This window comes from Macaca mulatta, chromosome 16 (assembly GCF_049350105.2).
Source record: "Macaca mulatta isolate MMU2019108-1 chromosome 16, T2T-MMU8v2.0, whole genome shotgun sequence".
Classification (NCBI taxonomy): Eukaryota; Metazoa; Chordata; class Mammalia; order Primates; family Cercopithecidae; genus Macaca; species Macaca mulatta.
The window spans coordinates 9,809,898-9,828,390 of record NC_133421.1 but is presented as its reverse complement, the minus strand read 5'-3'; the positions used below and the strand labels follow the sequence as shown (position 1 = coordinate 9,828,390).

Below are 18,493 nucleotides of genomic sequence, written 5' to 3'. Positions count from 1 at the left end.
GAGTCCGGGTCTCCCGCAGAGAGCCAGAGGCAGCCCCTGCGGGAGGGGCGGGGGCGGGGCTGGGGCGGGGCCAAAGCTGGACCTGGCCACGCCCCGGAGGATGAGGGGAGTCCCGCTAGGGTCGGGGGTCTCCCAGGAGCTCCAGCGCTCTGCTCCCCTTGGTGTCGCCCGAGGCTGCTGGAGGGTGGTGAGACCATGGCTTGGAGAGGACGTGCTGGGAAGCTAGGTCTGGAACCCGCCAGGCTCGCGGTGGAACTGTCGCGGGAGAGGCACTGCTGCACCGGGACGGTGGGCTGGTGGGCTGGCCACTCTGGAGAACCTGAGCCTGCAGTTACCTCTGTAGCTGAACCTGCGAATATGGAGGGAGGAAAGAGAAGCTTTCCGAGATGGCCAGAGAGCAAGCCAGGCTGAAGGGCTCCGGAAAGGATCACAGGAAGTGGGCTGGAGGGTTCCTTGCGGGTGGAAGGAGGAGGAGAGAGCTAGTGAGCAGGCTTGGGGGACCGGGGAGTGGGGGGAAGAGGGCGAGGCTCCTCTCTTTCCTCTGTTGCTTGTGGGCGTGATTGCAACCCCCACCCCCGCTTATCTGCGATGTCGGCCACAAAGATGTTGACCCGGAGCCCACAGAAGGCCAGTGCAAAGAGAGGCCCGTGCCCTTTACTCTCTGCCTTATCTTGTAGGAAAAGAAAAACTTTTTATCTGAGGAAGGCAAGCCTTTTAAAATTATCAGGCCCATGGAGAGGATCGTTTGAGCCCAGGAGTTCCAGACCAGCCTGGGCAACATGGTGAAACGCCGTCTCTACAAAAAATACAGAAATCAGTCGGGTGCGGTGGCTACTGGCTGTGGTCCCAGTTACTCAGCAAGCTGAGGCAGGAGGATCGCTTGAGCCCAGGAGGTCGAGGCTGCAGTGAGCCAAGATCGTGCCACTGCACTCTGGCCTGGGTGACAAAGCCAAACCTTGTGACCAAAAATAAATAAATAAATCAGGGCCAGAGAGGAATTAAAATGAGACAACAGTGACATCCGATTGCCCCCTTTGAGCTATGTGTTCATCTCTTGAACTGCTTGCACTGGCTTGCTATTGCCATAAGCAGCTATGAATTAACCTAGTAATGCCACACTGGATACTATAACCCACCCCCTACAGCTTAACAGTATATAGCCAATCACTAATCAATGAGGTTCCTTTAAACCAATGAGAATTCCTAACAACTTTGTATCAGCCCACAGCCCACTCTTTTTTGCCTTTGAAAACCTCCTTGTAACAAAGCCCTAATGGAGCTCATATCCAAGGTTACTTGGGTCTGAGTCTTCCTGGCAGCTGTCCTCCCTTTTTTTGTTTGTTCGGTTGTGTTTTTTTTTTTTTTTTTTTTTTTGAGACGGAGTCTCGCCCAGTCGCCCAGGCTGGAGTGCAGTGGCGCGATCTCGGCTCACTGCAAGCTCCGCCTCTCGTGTTCACGCCATTCTCCTGCCTCAGCCTCCCGAGTAGCTGGGACTACAGGCGCCCGCCACCAAACCCGGCTAATTTTTTTGTATTTTTTAGTAGAGACGAGGTTTCACCGTGTTGGACAGGATGGTCTCGATCTCCTGACCTCATGATCCAACCGCCTCGGCCTCCCAAAGTCGTTTTTTGTTTTTTGAGACAGAGTCTCGCTCTTGTCACCCAGGCTGGAGGGAAATGAAGCAATCTCAGCTCACTGCAACCTCTGCCTCCTGGGTTCAAGCGATCCTCCTGCCTCAGCCTCCCAAGTGGCTGGGATTACAGGCAGGCACCATGACACCCGGCTAATTTTTCATATTTTCAGTAAAGACGGGATTTCACCATGTTGGCCAAGCTGGTCTGGAAGTCATGACCTCAGGTGATCCACCTACCTCGGCTTCCCAAAGTGCTGAGATTATAGGCGTGAGCCACCACGCCTGGCCCTCTTGGGCTCAAGTAAACTCTTTGAGTCATATTTTGTGCCTCAGCCTCTTCCTTTTAGGTTGACAAATGACTCCCAGAATATGGAGGCTTCAGCTATGAGGAGCAGGGCCATGGGTGAAGAGTGCCCACACTGACTCAAAGAGAGGTCCCCAACTGGGGCCCAGCTTTCCCACCCTATCCCCTCAGGAATCTCTCCCCTGGGACGCCTGTGCCTTTCCTGAGCCTGTGGAAATGTTGGTTTCCTCCACCTCCCCAGCATGATAGACTGGGAGGGAATAAGGTGATAGTGGCTCTGGAACTCCCCAGCTGACTCAGTGAACCTCTCTGTACTACCCCCACCAGCATGCCTGGAACCCAGACAGGGCACAGCTGAGAGGCTTCTCCCATGGGCCCTCCTACGCCGCCGGTGAGGAAGTTGCAGGAGGCAACCCAGAGGGGCAGGAAGAACACAGGTAGGAGGGGACGCTGGACTCCCATAGCAGAGATGCCTGAGGGAGAGAGAGGGAGACAATTCGGGATGAGCTGAGTTACCTCCTGCCACCTGTCCTGCAACACCCCCCATCAGTCTCCCTTTTCTGTCCTCCTTACACCATCCCCATCTTGGGTCTATCCACACTCTCCTTGCTGTGGTCCTCATTCCCCGACATCCGCCCCTTTCCCATATAGCTGTGTTTCATGCCCTTCGGCCCCCTTGGACTGGCCAGCAGAATGCAGACCCCTCCAGGACAAACACACTCAGGTCACCCCAAAATGGAAAGCGGGATCTAACAGAAACCAACCCCTAAAAGTCAGGAAACATGGCAATGCCCTCCCTTCCTGTCTTCTCAGTCTCTTTTGGAACATATGGTTGTATTGTATGCACCTTTACGTCTCCAAAGTAACCCTTACCTGGTCCGCATCTCCCCATTATCCCACCATCAGAACATCTGAATTGGAGCATGGGGGCTTCCTTGGTGGCAGGACTCTAGAAGGGGATGAGGAGCCAGGAGAGAAGGTGTATGGGGTACGTGTCTGCCCCGGATGTCTGTCTTTCTGAGTAGCCCAGTGTGTCTCCGTCTTATGCCAAAGAGGGAGGGAGACCTGGGTGGGGAGGGGCTCCCCCTACCAGGACACTTGAAGGGTCAGGTGCACTGATTCCCGTCCCCACTACCACTACCTTCTGTTCCTGGGCTATCGTCCCCTGTTGCCTCCATTCGAATGCTCTTTCCCCAGATCTTCTCAGGGCTACTTCCTCTGGAAGTCATCTGGGTCTCAGTTCAAATGTCATATCTTCCAAGATCTTCCCTAAAGCCACCACCCTCCCCCAAAAAACACACACACAACATTCTATGCCACAGCCCTTGCTGTGTTTTCTGCTTACTGCTTACTGATTTTATCTTACTGCTGGTTTTTTTTTTGCGGGGGGGGCGTGTTTTGTTTTGTTTTGTTTTTTAGATGGAGTTTCGCTCTTGTTGCCCAGGCTGGAGTGCATTGGTGCCATCTCGGCTCACCGCAAACTCTGCCTCCCGGGTTCAAGCGATTCTCCTGCCTCAGCTTCCCAAGTAACTGGGATTACAGGCATTCACCACCACGCCTGGCTAATTTTGTATTTTTAGTAGAGAGGGGGTTTCTCCATATTGGTCAGGCTGGTCTGAAACTCCCAGTCTCAGGTGATCCGCCTGCCTTGGCCTCCCAAAGTGCTGGGATTACAGGCGTGAGCCACTGTGCCCAGCCCTTGTTTTGTTTTATTGAGACGGAATCTCGCCCTGTCGCCCAGGCTGGAGTGCAATGGTGCGATCTCGGCTCACTGCAACCTGCAACTTCCGCCTCCCAGGTTCAAATGATTCTCCTGCCTCAGCCTCCCAAGTAGCTAGGACTTACAGGCATGTACCACCACACCCAGCTAATTTTTGTATTTTTAGTAGAGACAGAGTTTCACCACGTCGGCCAGGCTGGTCTCAAACTCCTGACCTCAGGTGAGCCGCCCGCCTTGGCCTCCCAAAGTGCAGGGATTACAGGCGTGAGCCACTGCACCCGGCCTAATTTTTGTATTTTTAGTAGAGACAGGGTTTCACCATGTTGGCCAGGCTGGTCTTGAACTCCTGACCTCAAGAGATCCGCCCACCTCAGCCTCCCAAAGTCCTGGGATTACAGGGGTGAACCACTGGCCCGGCCTGATCTTATCTTACTTATTAATTTGTTGACATGGTAATTGTCCCTGTCACCTCTCACCCTCAGGATGAAGGTTTCCTGAGGGCAAGGACCTTGTCTTTTTCATGTCTGTATGCCCAGATCCTAGAACAATGCCTGGCACATTGAAGGCACTCAATAAATAGTATCATTGAATTAAACACAGAGATGATTGGCTGGTCAGTAAAGAGCCTTTATTGCTGCCTTTTTTTTTTTTTTTTTTTTTTTTTTTTGAGACAGGGTCTTGCTTTGTCACCCAAGCTGGAGTGCAGTGGTGCAAACATGGCACATCGCAGCCTCGACCTCCCGGGTTTAAGCTATCCTCTTGCCTCAGCATCCCGAGTAGCTGGGACTACAGGTGCATGCCACTATGCCTGGGTAATTTTTGTATTTTTTGTAGAGACAGGGTTTCATTATGCTTCCCAGGCTGGTCTCAAACTCCTGAGTTCAAGTGATCCGCCTACCTCGACCTCCCAAAGTGCTGGGATTGTGGGTGCGAGCCACGGTGCCCAGCCCTGATTGCCCTTTTTATTCTTCTTGCTGCATTTTCATCGCCTGCCTGAGCCCCAGGCATTGCCCAGTCTGCAGCGGCCCCCAGCCACAGCTGCTGCAAACCCACAACCATTGCCACCACCACCACTGCCACCACCACCACTACCTCAGAGCCCTCAGGAACTGAGTGGGCTGACACACTCAGGTCTTACACATGACCTTCAAGCCCCAGTTCCCAACAGAATTGACCCCTGCTCTGGACCCCTTTCCAAGCAGCCCCATCCCCCTTATGAAACCACACTTGGAGACCACTGCTCCTATAAGCACACACTTCCCCGGAGAGCCTCAGTACAAATGCACCACTATTTATTGAGGGTTCCCCACGTCAGGCACCCTGCTAGGGGAGTCTCCAATGTCATGGACTGCCAAACGCCAGTGCTCTCTGCCTCTGAGTCTCCCGGAGTCCCTGTGTCTCCTACAGTCAATGTGACAGTGTCGGTCCTGGGCAAGTTGCTGTGCTGAAGGGGAGGCCTTGTCCCGGGCCTGGGACCCCCTGCCAGTCACTGTCCGCCTTGCTCTCTCTGTCCCTCACCTCCTCTGGTATCATGCGAGGCATTTACTCATCTGGAAACAGATACTCTGGATGGGGTTGGGCAGCCACACCCGCTCTCCAATCTCTCCCCACTGTTTGGCCCAGTGTTTCTGTGAGAGGATCAGGACAAAGGCAAAAAAGCCCAGGAGGTTCACTGGCTGGCCTGTGATCCACAGCTCCCGTTTCTTCACCCAGATGCAGCATCTAATGTGGTTCCGAAGCTCAAGGCTGAGGCTGGCTGGTGGATTATACTTCAAGTTGGGGAATCTGCAGGCAGGAATTATGGAGGCCAGCGTTTGGGGCAAGGTGAAGGGCCTGCAGACTTCAGGGGCCTCAGGACCCAGCTACTGGCCATCTTCAGTCCCTTGGGCTCCTCTGCCAGGTTGTTGGCTGCTCCATAACATTGCCCCACATCTGCCACGGAACCCTGGCCTCCAAGAGACCCAGAGCTCAGGGCTCTCATCCCCTGGGTGCCAAGCCACACCCAGCACAGTCTCTTCTGGAGCTCAGACTTAGCATCTTTCTTGGAGCAAGTAATAGGAGAAATGAGAGGTAAAGGAAGAAATGGAGCATTTGTGGGTGAGAAACACAATCACCACACACACACCACAGTTGGCAGAATGCCTTCCCTGATACATATACACACATATCTACACATGCAAGTGCACACACGCAGATTTTCTGAGACACACACTATGAATTCTTCTGGAAGAGAAGAACTGACTTGAGAGGGCACAGGAAGCACCCATGAATGGAAACTAGTATGTCCCGGACTCAAAAGACAGGACCAGTCATTGCTGCAGAACCAATCAGGGTGACTACTGGTCTCTTGGGCCCAGATCACCATTTTCTTTGGCTGGTTGGCTTCCTGCTCATTCCTGTTCACAATTTTATCCTAGGACTTTATCTCCAATGAGGCCCCTTTTTAACTGCCATGATCTAGATTTATCTTCTTTGGCCTTGAGCATAGCAGGAATACTCATTGGCCGTAGGCTCAGCCAGCTCAGTACCCATTGGCTGCTCTGCACTAAGCTTCTGTCTCCATTGGCCGCACATTCAAGGCATCCTCATTCATTCTTATTGCTGTGGGCTCAGGAGGCCGTTTTCATTGGCTGCCCGGTCCTGAAGCTCGATCTCTATTGGTTGCCACGAGAGGTAGTATCTCCACTGACAGTGAATCCAATGGATGAATGGGCTTTGTTCTCTCCGTGCCACACTGGTAGGTGTCTCCCAACATGTGCCCCCTCCTCAGCCTGCATTAAGGTGGGGGGGCATTGGGGGTGCCTGAAGAAGGCCCAACAGCCTCTAGAAGCCTCTGGTGCTGGCGAAGGTGCCTCCTCCTTTCGTGTTCCCCTGTGACTTCACACACCAGCTGGGCAGGGAAGGCCCCAGGAAGCCCCTTCAGCCAACCTGGGGGAAGAGAGACAGGGGATCCAGTGAGGTAGGGACAGGAAGCAGGTGAAGAGGGAAAGGGGGCCTCATGGGTTCTCAGGCCTTCAGGGTCATTGTAGGTGTGGGAATTCATGGATAAGCCTGGAGCATCAGTAGAAAGGGCATCAGAAGTGGAGGTGACAGCAGCTTGAAGAGGGTCTGGGCTGCTCCTCCATCAAGCCCTGCATGGCTGCTCATGTCACTTGGAGTAAGAGGTGGAGTCCTTGCAGGGACCTGCCAGGTCCTGCGTGATCCTGTCCCTGCCACTTCTGTGACCTCATTTGCTTCTCCCCCTTTCTCTCTCCTGCTGGCCACACTGGCCTCCTTATAGTTCCTCAGTCACACACCAACCACAGGGCCTTTGCACTGCCTGCTGCCTCCGGCTGGGACATTCTTCCCCCAGACACCATGGGCCTAAATTAGCTCCATCAAGCTTCATGCTGCCTTCTCAGTGAGGTCCACCTCAGCCTCCGTATTGAAAATTTCACGCTGCCCAACCCTGGAACTCCTGACCTTCTTTGCTCTGCTCCCTTTTTTTTTCCCCCATAACACTCCTCACCTTCACATGTACTTTATAATTTACTTATCTATTTTGCTCATTCTTTATCGTCTGCCTCCTCTGCTAGAACATGGCTCCAGCAAGGAAGGAAGTGTGATTGATACATTTGATTCACAGTCCCTAGAACAGCGAGTGGCACTTCGTAGGTGCTTAATAAATATTTACTGAATGAATAAATGAAACACGGCCAGGCGCAGGGGCTCATGCCTGTAATCACAGCACTTTGAGAGGCTGAGGCAGGAGGATCACTTGAGCCCAGGAGTTCAAGACCAGCCTGAGCAACATAGCGAGATCCCCACCTCCATTAAAAAAAGAAAGAAAGAAAGAAGGCCAGGCACCAGAGGCTCATGCCTATAATCCCAGCACTTTGGGAGGTGAAAGCAGACGGATCACCTGAGGTCAGGAGTTCGAGACCAGCCTGGCCAACATGGTGAAATCCCATCTCTACCAAAAATACAAAAATTAGCCAGGCTTGGTGGCAGGTGCCTGTAATTCCAGGTACTTGGGAGGTTGAGGCAGGAGAATCCTTTGAACCCGGGAGGCAGAGGTTACAGTGAGCCAAGCTCACACCACTGCACTCTAGCCTGGCTGACAGAATGAGAATCTGTCTCAAATAATAATAATAAAAAAAATACAAAATAAATAAATGAAAGACTGTCTCACCTTCAGGGGTCTTGTGCAGGTGTTTGGGGGCAGCCCTGGACTCCAGACTCCGTCCTTCAGTTTTGGCAGGTGTAGATGACTCTGAACACATTTCCTGGGAACAGTCTGGTTGGGGGTGGGTGACATTAAAGTGATTCTGTTTAGCTTCTCCCCCATATTCCTCTAAGACTCACTTTTTCTTTTTTTTTTTTTTTTTTTTGAGACAGAGTCTCGCTCTGTCGCCCAGGCTGGAGTGCAGTGGCGCAATCTCGGCTCACTGCAAGCTCCGCCTCCCGGGTTCACGCCATTCTCCTGCCTCAGCCTCCTGAGTAGCTGGGACTACAGGCGCCCGCCACTGCACCCGGCTAATTTTTTGTATTTTTAGTAGAAACGGGGTTTCACCGTGGTCTCGATCTCCTGACCTTGTGATCCGCCCGCCTCGGCCTCCCAAAGTGCTGGGATTACAGGCGTGAGCCACCGCGCCCGGCAAGACTCACTTTTTCTTCCCTCCTCCCATCTAGGGGGATACTCACCACAGTCCTCATAGATGGTGTCTGGGGAGCAGGGAAGAGGGCCTGGGGTCGGGAAGGCTCCTAGCCAGCGCTGCATGTCTGATCTGGTGGGGACATTGGGAAGTGCCACAGATGGCCCAAGAGATCCTCTAGGGCTGAGGCAGGAGCCACAGAAGAGAGAGACTGGGGAAGTTGGAGGAGCTCTGAGAGGTCAGATAAGCGTCCCAAGGGTGTTTTCTGAAGGAAACACAACTCACAGGGAAGAAGCTTGGAGTAGCCGGTGGGTGGGGCGACCCTGGTGGTTGCTGAGAAGGGAGAGGCGGAAGGTAGGGGGTCCAGATGGATCCGGAACCTGCTGGGCCTGGACCAGGGAGCGATGGGCATAGTCCAGAACCTGTAGCCGCTGCCCACTGCCCAGGGATGAGGTCGTTCAGAAGGACAGCAGGGGTCCCGCTGGACCCCTCCTGCCCACGCCAGACTGGGCTCCTTCCTTCCCTAGGACTCACCTCTTAGGCTGAGTGATGAGCAGCAGGTCGCTGAAGAGCAGCAGGCAAAGAGGGGTGAAGCGGGGGCGCGAGGCAAAGAGCACGCCCCCCCTCCGGCACCCTAACTCGGTCAGCTCTCCCTGGAACTCCAGGCGCCGTGACCAGGAGACTAGGGGCAGGGCCTGGGAGGAAGCAGAGGCAGAGGAGGTTCTAGCAGCAGCAGCAGCAGCACCGTGGGGCAGGGCAAGATGGGGAGCCTGGGCAGGGATGTACCTTGACTTTGTGGAAGCGCAGCCTTTGGGTGAGCCGGATCAGCTCTTCAGTCTGCTTCATGCGCCCCACCTCAGCGCTGCAACGCTCGATGATCTAGGTAAGGGGATCTGTTACCCACCCCAGCGGCCAGCCCCCTACTCCCTACCATTTCTCTCTACCACCTTGTCACCTCCCCCCACTTCAGTGTCCCTCCTGCCCACCTTGCTGACAGCACCCAGGGCCTTCTGGGCATTCTCCTGACGGCTGGACCCCTCTTCTGTCTGACGCAGGATATTCTGGGGACAAGGAGGAAGGGTGACTGGGCCCCCTGCTCTGTGGCCCTGGGATTCAGAGGGGCCACAGCTCAGAGGACCCTGCCTGCTTTGGCCAATTTCAACAAGGCTGACAGACCTCATCATTCACCATCTGCAGAACCCTAAGCAAGTCCTGTTACCTCTCTGAGCCTCAGCTTCCCCATCTGTAAAATGGGGCTAATATCCACCTAGCATATCAATAGCATTGTTTTGAGGATTCAAGAAGGTAATATATGTAAAGTGCTTAGCATAGTTCTTGGTACATATTAAATGTTGAAAAGAAGATTCCTATTTTTTTTTTTTTTTTTTCAGAGTCTGGCTCTATCACCCAGGCTGCAGTGCAGTGGCGCAATCTCGGTTCACTGCAACTTCTGCCTCCCGGGTTCAAGTGATTCTCCTGCCTCAGCCTCCAAAGTAGCTGGGATTACAGACATGTGCCACCACGCCTGGCTAATTTTTTGTATTTTTAGTAGAAATGGGGTTTCATCATGTTGGCCAGGCTGGTCTTGAACTCCTGACCTCAGATGATCCACCCGCCTCGGCCTCCCAAAGTGCTGGGATTACAGCGTGAGCCACTGTGCCCGGCCCAAAGGTTCCTATTATTTTAATAATTATTAACCAAAACTGTTAGTGCAGGCAATACAGTAGAGTACCTAAGAGTGCTTAATTACAATTTTTTCTCCATCAGTTATTTCTATATGACCTGGGGCAAGTTATGTAACCTGTGCCTTAGCCTTCTCATCTCTAAAGTAGGACAAATAATAGTTCCTACCCTCACACAGTTGTGGATAAGGTTACACAGGTGTATAGCACTTAGAACCATTCCTAGAAAGCTCAATAGCTGTTGAGCTATTATGATTAGTATCATTATTATTATTGTGTTGTCTACACTGGGGATAGATAAAGCTGAATAAGATCATAAAGACACTGAAAATCTGGTTGGGAACTCTTCACATAAAGATCCCCCCATTCGCTGGGCTCAGTGGCTCACGCCTATAAGGCCAGAGATAGGAGGACTGCTTGAGGCCAGGAGTTCAAGACCAGCCTAGCCAACATAGTGACACCCTGTCTCTATACAAATAAAAATTAGTAAATAGCAGGGCATGGTGGCACTGTGGTCCCAGGCTGAGGCATGAGGATCCCTTGAGCCCAGGCATTTGAGGCTGCAGTGAGCTGTGATCGTGCCACCGCTCTAAAGATCCCCATATTGGGTGGCCTGGTTAGAAAGGAGTCTCTACTTTGCAATAGAAGAGAGCATGTCAGCTGGGAGCGGTGGTTCATGCCTGTAATCCCAGCACTTTGGGAGGCCGAGGCGGGCAGATCACGAGGTCAGGAGATGGAGACCATCCTGGCTAACACGGTGAAACCCCGTCTCTACTAAAAATACAAAAAATTAGCCAGGTGTGGTGGCGGGCGCCTGTAATCCCAGCTACTTAGGAGGCTGAGGCAGGAGAATGGTGTAAACCCGGGAGGCGGAGCTTGCAGTGAGCCGAGATCAGGCCACTACACTCCAGCCTGGGTGACAGAGCAAGACTCCATCTCAAAAAAAAGAAAAGAAGAAGAAGGAGGAGGAGAAGAGTGTCTTAAACTTTTTTTTCCCAATATCACCCCACTAAGATGCCTTTTTTAGATAATTTTCCCTAAACATCCCCCTCACCATGAAAGTTTAATTCTACAGATCTACTGGAACTCTGTTTATGCACTAAAGCTTAATGGAGTACAGCTGTTGGAATAACTAAGATTATTTTCACCCCCAAAGAACCAATTTTTGCCCCCTTGGAGGTGATATCACCCCAGCTGGGAAGGCATGTGGGTAGAAGAATACAGCCAGAGACAACCTCAAAAACCACTCACACACTCCCCCTGAGACCCAGCAAGCAGAAGGGACTTGCCCGAGGTCACTCAGAGAGTCAGTGGCAGAGCTAGGTGTGGAACGCCTGTCTCCAGCCAGAGGCCCTTTCCCTGCACCTGGACCTGGAGGCAGTCCAGGTAAGGGGAAGAGCGCACAGGTCCCCTAAGGCAGGGCGTGGTGGGTCCTAGGCTGAGACACCCAGATTCGTAGTTACGATTTGGGGGATTTTATGTTTAAGGTGGAGTAGTGCATGGTGATAACTGGAGGGCCAAGAAGCCCTCAGGAGTGTTCTCCGATGGGGTTGGTGGGGCGGAAACTGCCGCAGCCGGACGGGTACCTGCAGTAGCATGCGGAGCCGGGTGATGCGCTGGAAGGGCAGTAGCAGGAAGGACGGCAGCGGGAGCCGCTCACACTTAGGGAGGCTCTGCAGCCGGCGCAGCTCGGCGGAGAAGCGCATGTTGGTGTCCCTGCAGAAGCAAGAGTGGTTAGCGGCTGCCTGGAGGCCCTGGTGCCCCAGCCTGCTGTGGCCTCGACCCCACCCCTCTCTGCAGCTTCCTCCACACCCCTGGGACACTCACATGAGGCGGCTGTAGGTCTCCTCCTGATACTGTTGGTTCCGCACATAATCCACATACACCGAGAAAGGCCCCACAGCGTGGGCGTGCACCACATCACACAGGTCGCTGATGTGGGGGGAAGAGCGCACACGGGACAGGAGCGTTGCTAGAAACCTGAAGGAATTGGGGAAGCAAGCAATGGGGGCGGGGCAGAGAGCCAGGTCTCCCGGGTTCGTGAGAGAAGGGCAGGGAACCAACTGGGTCAGTAGAAGGAAGGACCTGGGCCCGGGAGAGAGGAAAGGGCGTGCCCAGCAGCCTAAGGGCAGGTTCCCTGGAAGTACAGGAAGCCACTGACCGTTCGCTGACTCCCTGGACTCGCTGCACATTGGAGAAGAGTGTGTGGTGATCACGGGGGGTGAGCGTGTCCCGGAGTGCCTGGCTCAGCACGAAAGTGTCGGTCAGCAGCCGCAGGGAGCGCAGGTAGGAAGCCTCGGACGTTACCACCTCGAAAAGACTCTAGAAAGAAGAGCAGGCAGTCGTGGAAAGCCAGGACCCTGGGCCCTCCTCCCCTACGTCTGACCCATGCAGCCCGCCCAACCCCAGCAGCCTCCTCCCGTCTCCCACCTCCAGCTCCCACCTCCTGCATGCGCCTCTCCTGGGGGCTGAGGGTATCCAGAAGGCCGCTTGTTTGCACAGCCGGAAGCTCCTGCCACAGGGTGTTGCGAGGTCCAGGGGGTCGTGGGAAAGTGGGCGCATCTCCAGCATTTGCTGGAGAAGGACTCCCATCCTCACCGACCCCCCACAGCTCCTCTGACAGCACGGCTGCTCGGTAGGTCTGGTACAGAGGTTCTAGAGGGCAAACATAGCACTTCAGGGAAGCCCAGGGCCCCCAAACCCTTCCCCCACTGCTTGATGGTCACAGCAGGGACCCTCAGGTCCAGAGGCCCTCACCATCCTGCAGGGGCAGCTCCCAGTTCTGCTCCTTCAGCACCTCTAGCCCCTCCTCTTCCCTGTGGAGAAAGAAAGGGAAGGGAGTCCCCCAGGGCCACGACTACTGCCCACCTCAGGGTGCTTGTTGTTCCCATGCTGGACAGGGCAACGCACATGCAAATTGAATGTAGGGATCCTGACGGCTCCCCACGTCAAACCTCAGGCTTTTTGTTTTGTTTGAAGGGGAAAGACAAGGTTTCGCTATGTTGCCCAGGCTGGTCTTAAACTCCTGGCCTCAAGCAATCCTGCCACCTTGGCCTTGCAAAGTGTCAGGATTACAGGCATGAGCTACTTTGCCTGGCTCAAATTTCAGATCTTTTTATGTGCCTTTTAGAGAGGAGCCCCTGAACTAAGTGGGCCCCATTCCTATCTCAACTATTGTAGACCAGAGACTTCTGAGTCTCCTTCTCAGCCCTCTCACGCAGCAATCATTGTCTGGAATGCCCTGTTTGTGGGTCAAGGAAGCTCAACGTGGTGGACTACACTCTCACACCTCCCACCAGCACGTGTAGCCCCTTATCTCCCCTGCTCTGGTCATCGGCACCACCACACCCCCATTCGCCCAAGCTAAAAACCACGCTAGTAAATGTTTATTGAATAAATGAATGGACCCTGATAACAATGGTGAATCTAAGATAATTAACAAGCCTGGATAGCATAGAAGAGATGGTCATGATTGCCAAATAGATTTTCAGACAATAATTACAATAGAAGCTCAAGGTGAGGGAAGGGAGTTAAAGTGGTACACTTACTCTGGGCCCGGCTCTTCACAATATCATATCCCCACGATTCCATGAAGTGGCTTCTATGCTTAGCCCCATTTCATAGATGAGGACACTGAGACCCAGGAAGGCTAAAGACCTTCTTTTTTTTTTTTCTTTTTTGAGACAGAGTTTCTCTCTTGTTGCCCAGGCTGGAGTGCAGTGGCGCGATCTTGGCTCCTTGCAACCTCCGCCTCCCGGGTTCAAGTGATTCTCCTGCCTCAGCCTCCCGAGTAGCTGGGATTACAGGCACCCGACACCACGCCCAGCTAATTTTTGTATTTTTGGTAGAGATGGGGTTTCACCATGTTAGCCAGGCTGATCTTGAACACCTAACCTTAGGTGATCCTCCCGCCTCGGCCTCCCAAAGGGCTGGGATTACAGACATGAGCCACCGCACCCAGCCTTCTATAAGATCACAGAATTGATAAGGGCCAGAGCTGGGATTTGAAACAAGGGCTGCTTATATCTAGAGCCCTGGCCCTTGTCCCCTCACCTTTGTGCAGGTGGGATTTAGCTGGAGCTGAAGGTTAGTCTGCCCTCAGGTAGAAGCATGGTGGGGAGAGAACCAGGGAATAGGGGTGGGGGTGTTCGGTACCTCCCCTCCACAGTTGCTGGAGGAGCGTTCCGAGGAGCTTCATCAGGACTGTCCCCTGGAGAGAGAAGCCAGAGTGAAGAGAAGAAAACTCCAGGATCCCCAGCCCAGGACTCCCAACTCCAGCCTCAGCAGGAACGGTCACTATAAAAACTGCAATTCTCATCAGCACCAGAGCGCAGCTGGTAGGGAAGCAAAGAACCCAGGGCCTGTTGGGTATTGTAGTTTGTTGGAGTTTAGTCCCCCCCCCGCCTCTCTCCTGTCCCCTCACAGCCCAGAGGTCCACTCCCCCAGGCCCTGCACCTGTTTGGATTCCATCTTCAGAAGGCAGATCAAGATCTGGCTGTGGGGGGTCCCTGAAAATGGTGACGTCCTGCCTGACACGAGTTGGTTTGGGAGGCTTGAGGGGTGGCAGGAGTTTGCGCTCGGCAGTGGAGCGGTAGGATGTGAGGACCACAGCAGGGTGACCGATGCTTGGAGGATTGGGGCGGGAGCGAGAGGTCCGCAGCGGAGAGGCCCGACGGGGGGCCCTGGGGACCTCCTCATAGCCCCCCACAGGCACCCATCTGAGCTCCAGGCCAGGTCGGGTGGTGTGGCAGACACAGGGGCAGCAGGGAGGGCAGGCCAGGCCAGCATCTGTGGGAGATGGATATCCTAAGGAGAAAGCCCTTGGGGCCCAGCCCCACCCCTGAGACCATAGACCATCTCCATCTTTAACCTGCCCAGCAACTGCAACACCAAGGTCGAGGCATCTGTAGATCTCCTCCACCCTGACTCCCTTCAAATCCTGACATACAGAAACCAGATATCCCAAACATTAAATCCATTTTTGAAAAGGTAGCCCCTGAAAGTCGTTAGCACTGAAAACGAAGAAGATGGGTGGATTGAGGTCCCCCAGCGCCACCCCCCCCAACACTCACCTGGAGCACCGTTCTCCTGGGACCCACTCCCGGGGAGGGGAGCTTCTCTCTCCCCATTCACATCTGCTCTCGCTTGGAGACCTGGCTCCGGGGCGTCTGCATCCTGAACCCGGCCTTCAGCACCCCCTTCAAACCTGCCAGCCAGCCTCCGCACAGTGCCAGGGGCTGAGGCAGAGCCATTCTGAGCCAGGACCCCGGCCATGGGGAGCAGAGGTGTGCGGGGTGACCCAGAAGGCTTGGGTGGGGGGACTGGGGACCGGGGAGCAGGTTCTGGGGAGGCGGAGCGCCGGGACACTGGACTAGGTGTGGGGGTGCTGGAAGGTGACTCTGGGGAAGTCTGGGAGTCGAGGCTGGTTCTAGAAGCTGAGGAGGGCAAAAGAGCAGGGGGCTTGAGGGATGCAGCTGGGGGCTCCCAGAAGATGGGGGTGCACACTGGGGTTGGTGCATCATTGGAGGTTCGGGGAAGTTCTTGTGGAGAGGAGCCGTTGTGGGGAGGCCCTGAGGACTGGGCAGCCCTGGAACGAGAAGGAGGGCGGGGGCGGATGATCCGAGGGGGCTTCTGCGTGGGGGGTGTTGCTGCGGGAAGGGACTGGGCTGACATCTTCCTCTGTGGTCTTCAAAGGAGTGGGGTGCTCTGCTGGAGTCATCCCCTAAGGAGGAGGGAGGGAAACAGAAAGACCCTTAGTGCCCCGCAGGGTGGATAAACTGAGGCCACTGGAAGGCAGGATTTTGAAGTCAGGAGGGAAGGCTGGTGTGGGGGTTTCAGAGAATCCATAAAACTCAATACGGGGGATCCCCTTTGCTAGTACAACCACCCTGTGTCTGCCTACTGAACCACGTGTCCGTGGGGTGTGTTGCGGAGGTTTGTGTGTGGTTGTGGTGGGGGAGTGGCACGGTGTATTGTGAGTGTGCGAGTTCTGTGCTTGCCGGGTGGGTGTGCAGGGGGAGAGTGCAGTGGACAGTGTGTGGCGTGTGGCCCGTTAGGAAGTTCTCAGTGTGCGTGTCTGAGATAGCGGTGGCAGGGTGGGTGTGCGATGTGTGTTCTGTGCTGTCTGGGTCTGGGTGCCGTGGGCGCGCCTGTCCGCCGGGCCTGGGCTGCGAGGCGTGCATCACTGTTTCCCTGCTCCACCGGCCCTCCGCCCCCCATTTCCCAGTTCCTCTCTCCGGACTCTCCCTTTCCGGATTATTTTTAGTCTCCTTTTCCTGCCATCAAGATTCCTGGAGCCTCTGACCCCCGGAGATGAGGAGGCCCTGGCTCAGTCTCCCCTGTCCTGCGTCTGATCGTCCCCGCCTGCCCTTGGGTCTGGTCACAGAGAGAAGCCCAGCACAGGCAGAAGTCTTGCCAAGAGGCCTGGGGAGGTGGCTGGGAGAGCCAGCTGAAGGAGAGGACCAGTCAGGCCAGGGCACTGTGGCCTGGGTTTCTCTTCCTCCCTTGAGGAAGGAGGCTACAATCCCAAGAAGGCTGCAGGGTCCGGGCTGGGAAGCAGGGGAACCTCCAAACTCCCTTCGGGGCTCAGCAGGAGAGTCAGACCCCTCCAGGCCTCGGATTGGGTCCTTGAGAAATGATGAGGGGGTAACAAGGGGGTTGTAAATGACGGGTCTGGCAGCTCAGTGGCCTCTGTGTTCTGGCAGAAAGTCACTTAGCAAAGTGACCCACACAGTGGTCTTGACCACTGGCCAGCTCCTCCCCAGCCCCTACCCCTCAGGGATCCCACACCCCTCTCGGGTACCTGCGTTTACTTCCTTCCCTACCCCCCACTCAGGAATCCAGGTACTCGGGCCCCAAACACTCACCCTTGAATCCCCTCCACTCTCAGTCACCTCCCAGGGCTGAGTGAGTAGGGGCAGGAAACAGGAATCAGATCCGCCTCCCAACCGGACACCCCCCCCCAACAAACCACACCACGCTCCACATGCGCACATCACACGGGGCCCCAGGAAACAGAGGTATCCAGGGTCTCAGAGGTTAACGGGCTCTGGGGAAAAGCTGAAATTCAGGCATGGGAAATGTGTGTACAGGTTCTACCTGAACAGCTGTGTAGATGGGGGCTCACAGGAGTGAGGTGGACAGGGGTGGGGATGAGGACAAGACCGCAATGGCACAGAGCATGGGTATCTGGATGCCTCTGTCTCAGCTAAGGGATGCTACGTGCGTCCCTCCAAGGCGAGTCTCACCATCTTTCCCAGGACTCGCACCACCTCCTGTCTCTTCAGCCAGGTGTGCGCCAACCCCTCTTTCACCCCGAGGGACCCTCCCGCAGGCCTCCCTCCCTAACTCTGCAGGAGGTCCCCATGAATTTACCTTTATCTTTTTGGAATCAGTTGCTATTTTCAGCGTGTCCTTTCTGCCCCTTGGAGCAAGGAATGCGGGGCTGAGGTCTCCAAATGTCTGTTCCTGTGATTCTGGGGCGGGAGCTCAGAGCCCAGATTGAGATCTCTGCGGGGGAAGCCAGTTCCTCAGCTCCACCCAGCCATTGTGTCTGGCGTGTGTGTGTGTGTGTGTGTGTGTGTGTGTGTGTGTGTGTGTGTGTGTGTGTGTGTGTGTGTGTGTTAGAGGGGAGGGCCAGGAGGTAGTACTGAGGGGAGGAGAGGTGTGGCTTGGGATCTGTCTCCTCCAGGGAGGTATAACATTTGCAGGGGGCCAGGCGTCGTCGTTCACCCTTATAATCCCAGCACTCCAGCACTTTGGGAGGGCAAGGTGGGAGGACCAGCCTCGGCAACGTAGTGTGATCCTGTCTCTACAAAAGATTTTTTTTTAATTAGCCATGGACAGGTCAGGGGAAGTGGCTCACGTCTGTAATCCCAGCACTCGGGAAGGCCGAGGCAAGCAGATCACCTGAGGTCAGGAGTTCGAGACCAGCTTGGCTAACATGGTGAAACCCCGTTTCTACTAAAAATGCAAAAACTTAGCCAGACATGGTGGCATGCGCCTGTAATCCCAGGCGCTGAGGCAGGAGAATTGCTATGGGAGGCAGAGGTTGCAGTGAGCCGAGATCGCGCCATTGCACTCCAGCTTGGCCAACAAGAGTGAAATTCCATCTCAAAAGAAAAAAAAAATAGCTATAGTGGCACACATTTGTGGCCCCAGTTACTCAGGAGGCTGAGGTGGGAACATCACTTGAGCCCAGGAGTTGGACGCTACAGTGAGCTGTGATCGCACCACTGCACTTCAGCCTGCGCAACAGAGCAAAATGCTGTCTGAAAACAACAATAAAAAATGTGCAGAGGTCGGGCGCAGTGGCTCATGTCTGTAATCCCAGCACTTTGGGAGGCCAAGGCAGGTGGATCACCTGAGGTCGGGAGTTCGAGACCAGCCTGACCAACATGGAGAAACCCCGTCTCTACTAAAAGTACAAAATTAGCTAGGCCTGGTGGCACATGCCTATAATCCCAGCTACTAGGGAGGCTGAGGCAGGAGAATTGCTTGAACCTGGGAGGCGGAGGTTGC

The 18,493-nt window shown here is 54.7% G+C and overlaps 1 protein-coding gene across 8 annotated transcripts; it reads right to left on the bottom strand.

Moving 5' to 3' along the window:
* Positions 1–4,927: 4,927 nt before the first annotated feature.
* ARHGEF15 (Rho guanine nucleotide exchange factor 15) lies at positions 4,928–17,596 on the bottom strand. Of its 8 annotated transcripts, none has more exons than XR_001440260.3 (16): positions 17,348–17,586; positions 15,046–15,695; positions 14,429–14,761; positions 14,129–14,183; positions 12,731–12,789; positions 12,417–12,628; positions 12,135–12,295; positions 11,801–11,953; positions 11,560–11,689; positions 9,278–9,352; positions 9,078–9,170; positions 8,826–8,986; positions 8,577–8,680; positions 8,341–8,423; positions 7,829–7,933; positions 4,928–6,585 (listed from the first exon to the last, which is right to left on the bottom strand). XR_001440260.3 is itself a non-coding variant. In XM_015118560.3 (16 exons), the coding sequence occupies exons 2-16, from the start codon at positions 15,644–15,646 to the stop codon at positions 6,434–6,436; spliced, it is 2,526 nt and encodes an 841-aa protein (XP_014974046.2). In that variant the 5' UTR covers positions 15,647–15,695; positions 17,348–17,596; the 3' UTR covers positions 4,928–6,433. The 8 variants fall into 8 exon arrangements, 4 of the variants coding, with proteins under 4 accessions (XP_014974046.2, XP_014974047.2, XP_077826376.1 ...); XR_013406067.1 differs by lacking the exon at positions 17,348–17,586 and adding an exon at positions 16,840–16,951; XM_015118560.3 differs by having other exon boundaries at positions 8,577–8,729; positions 17,348–17,596.
* Between the last annotated feature and the right edge of the window lie 897 nt (positions 17,597–18,493).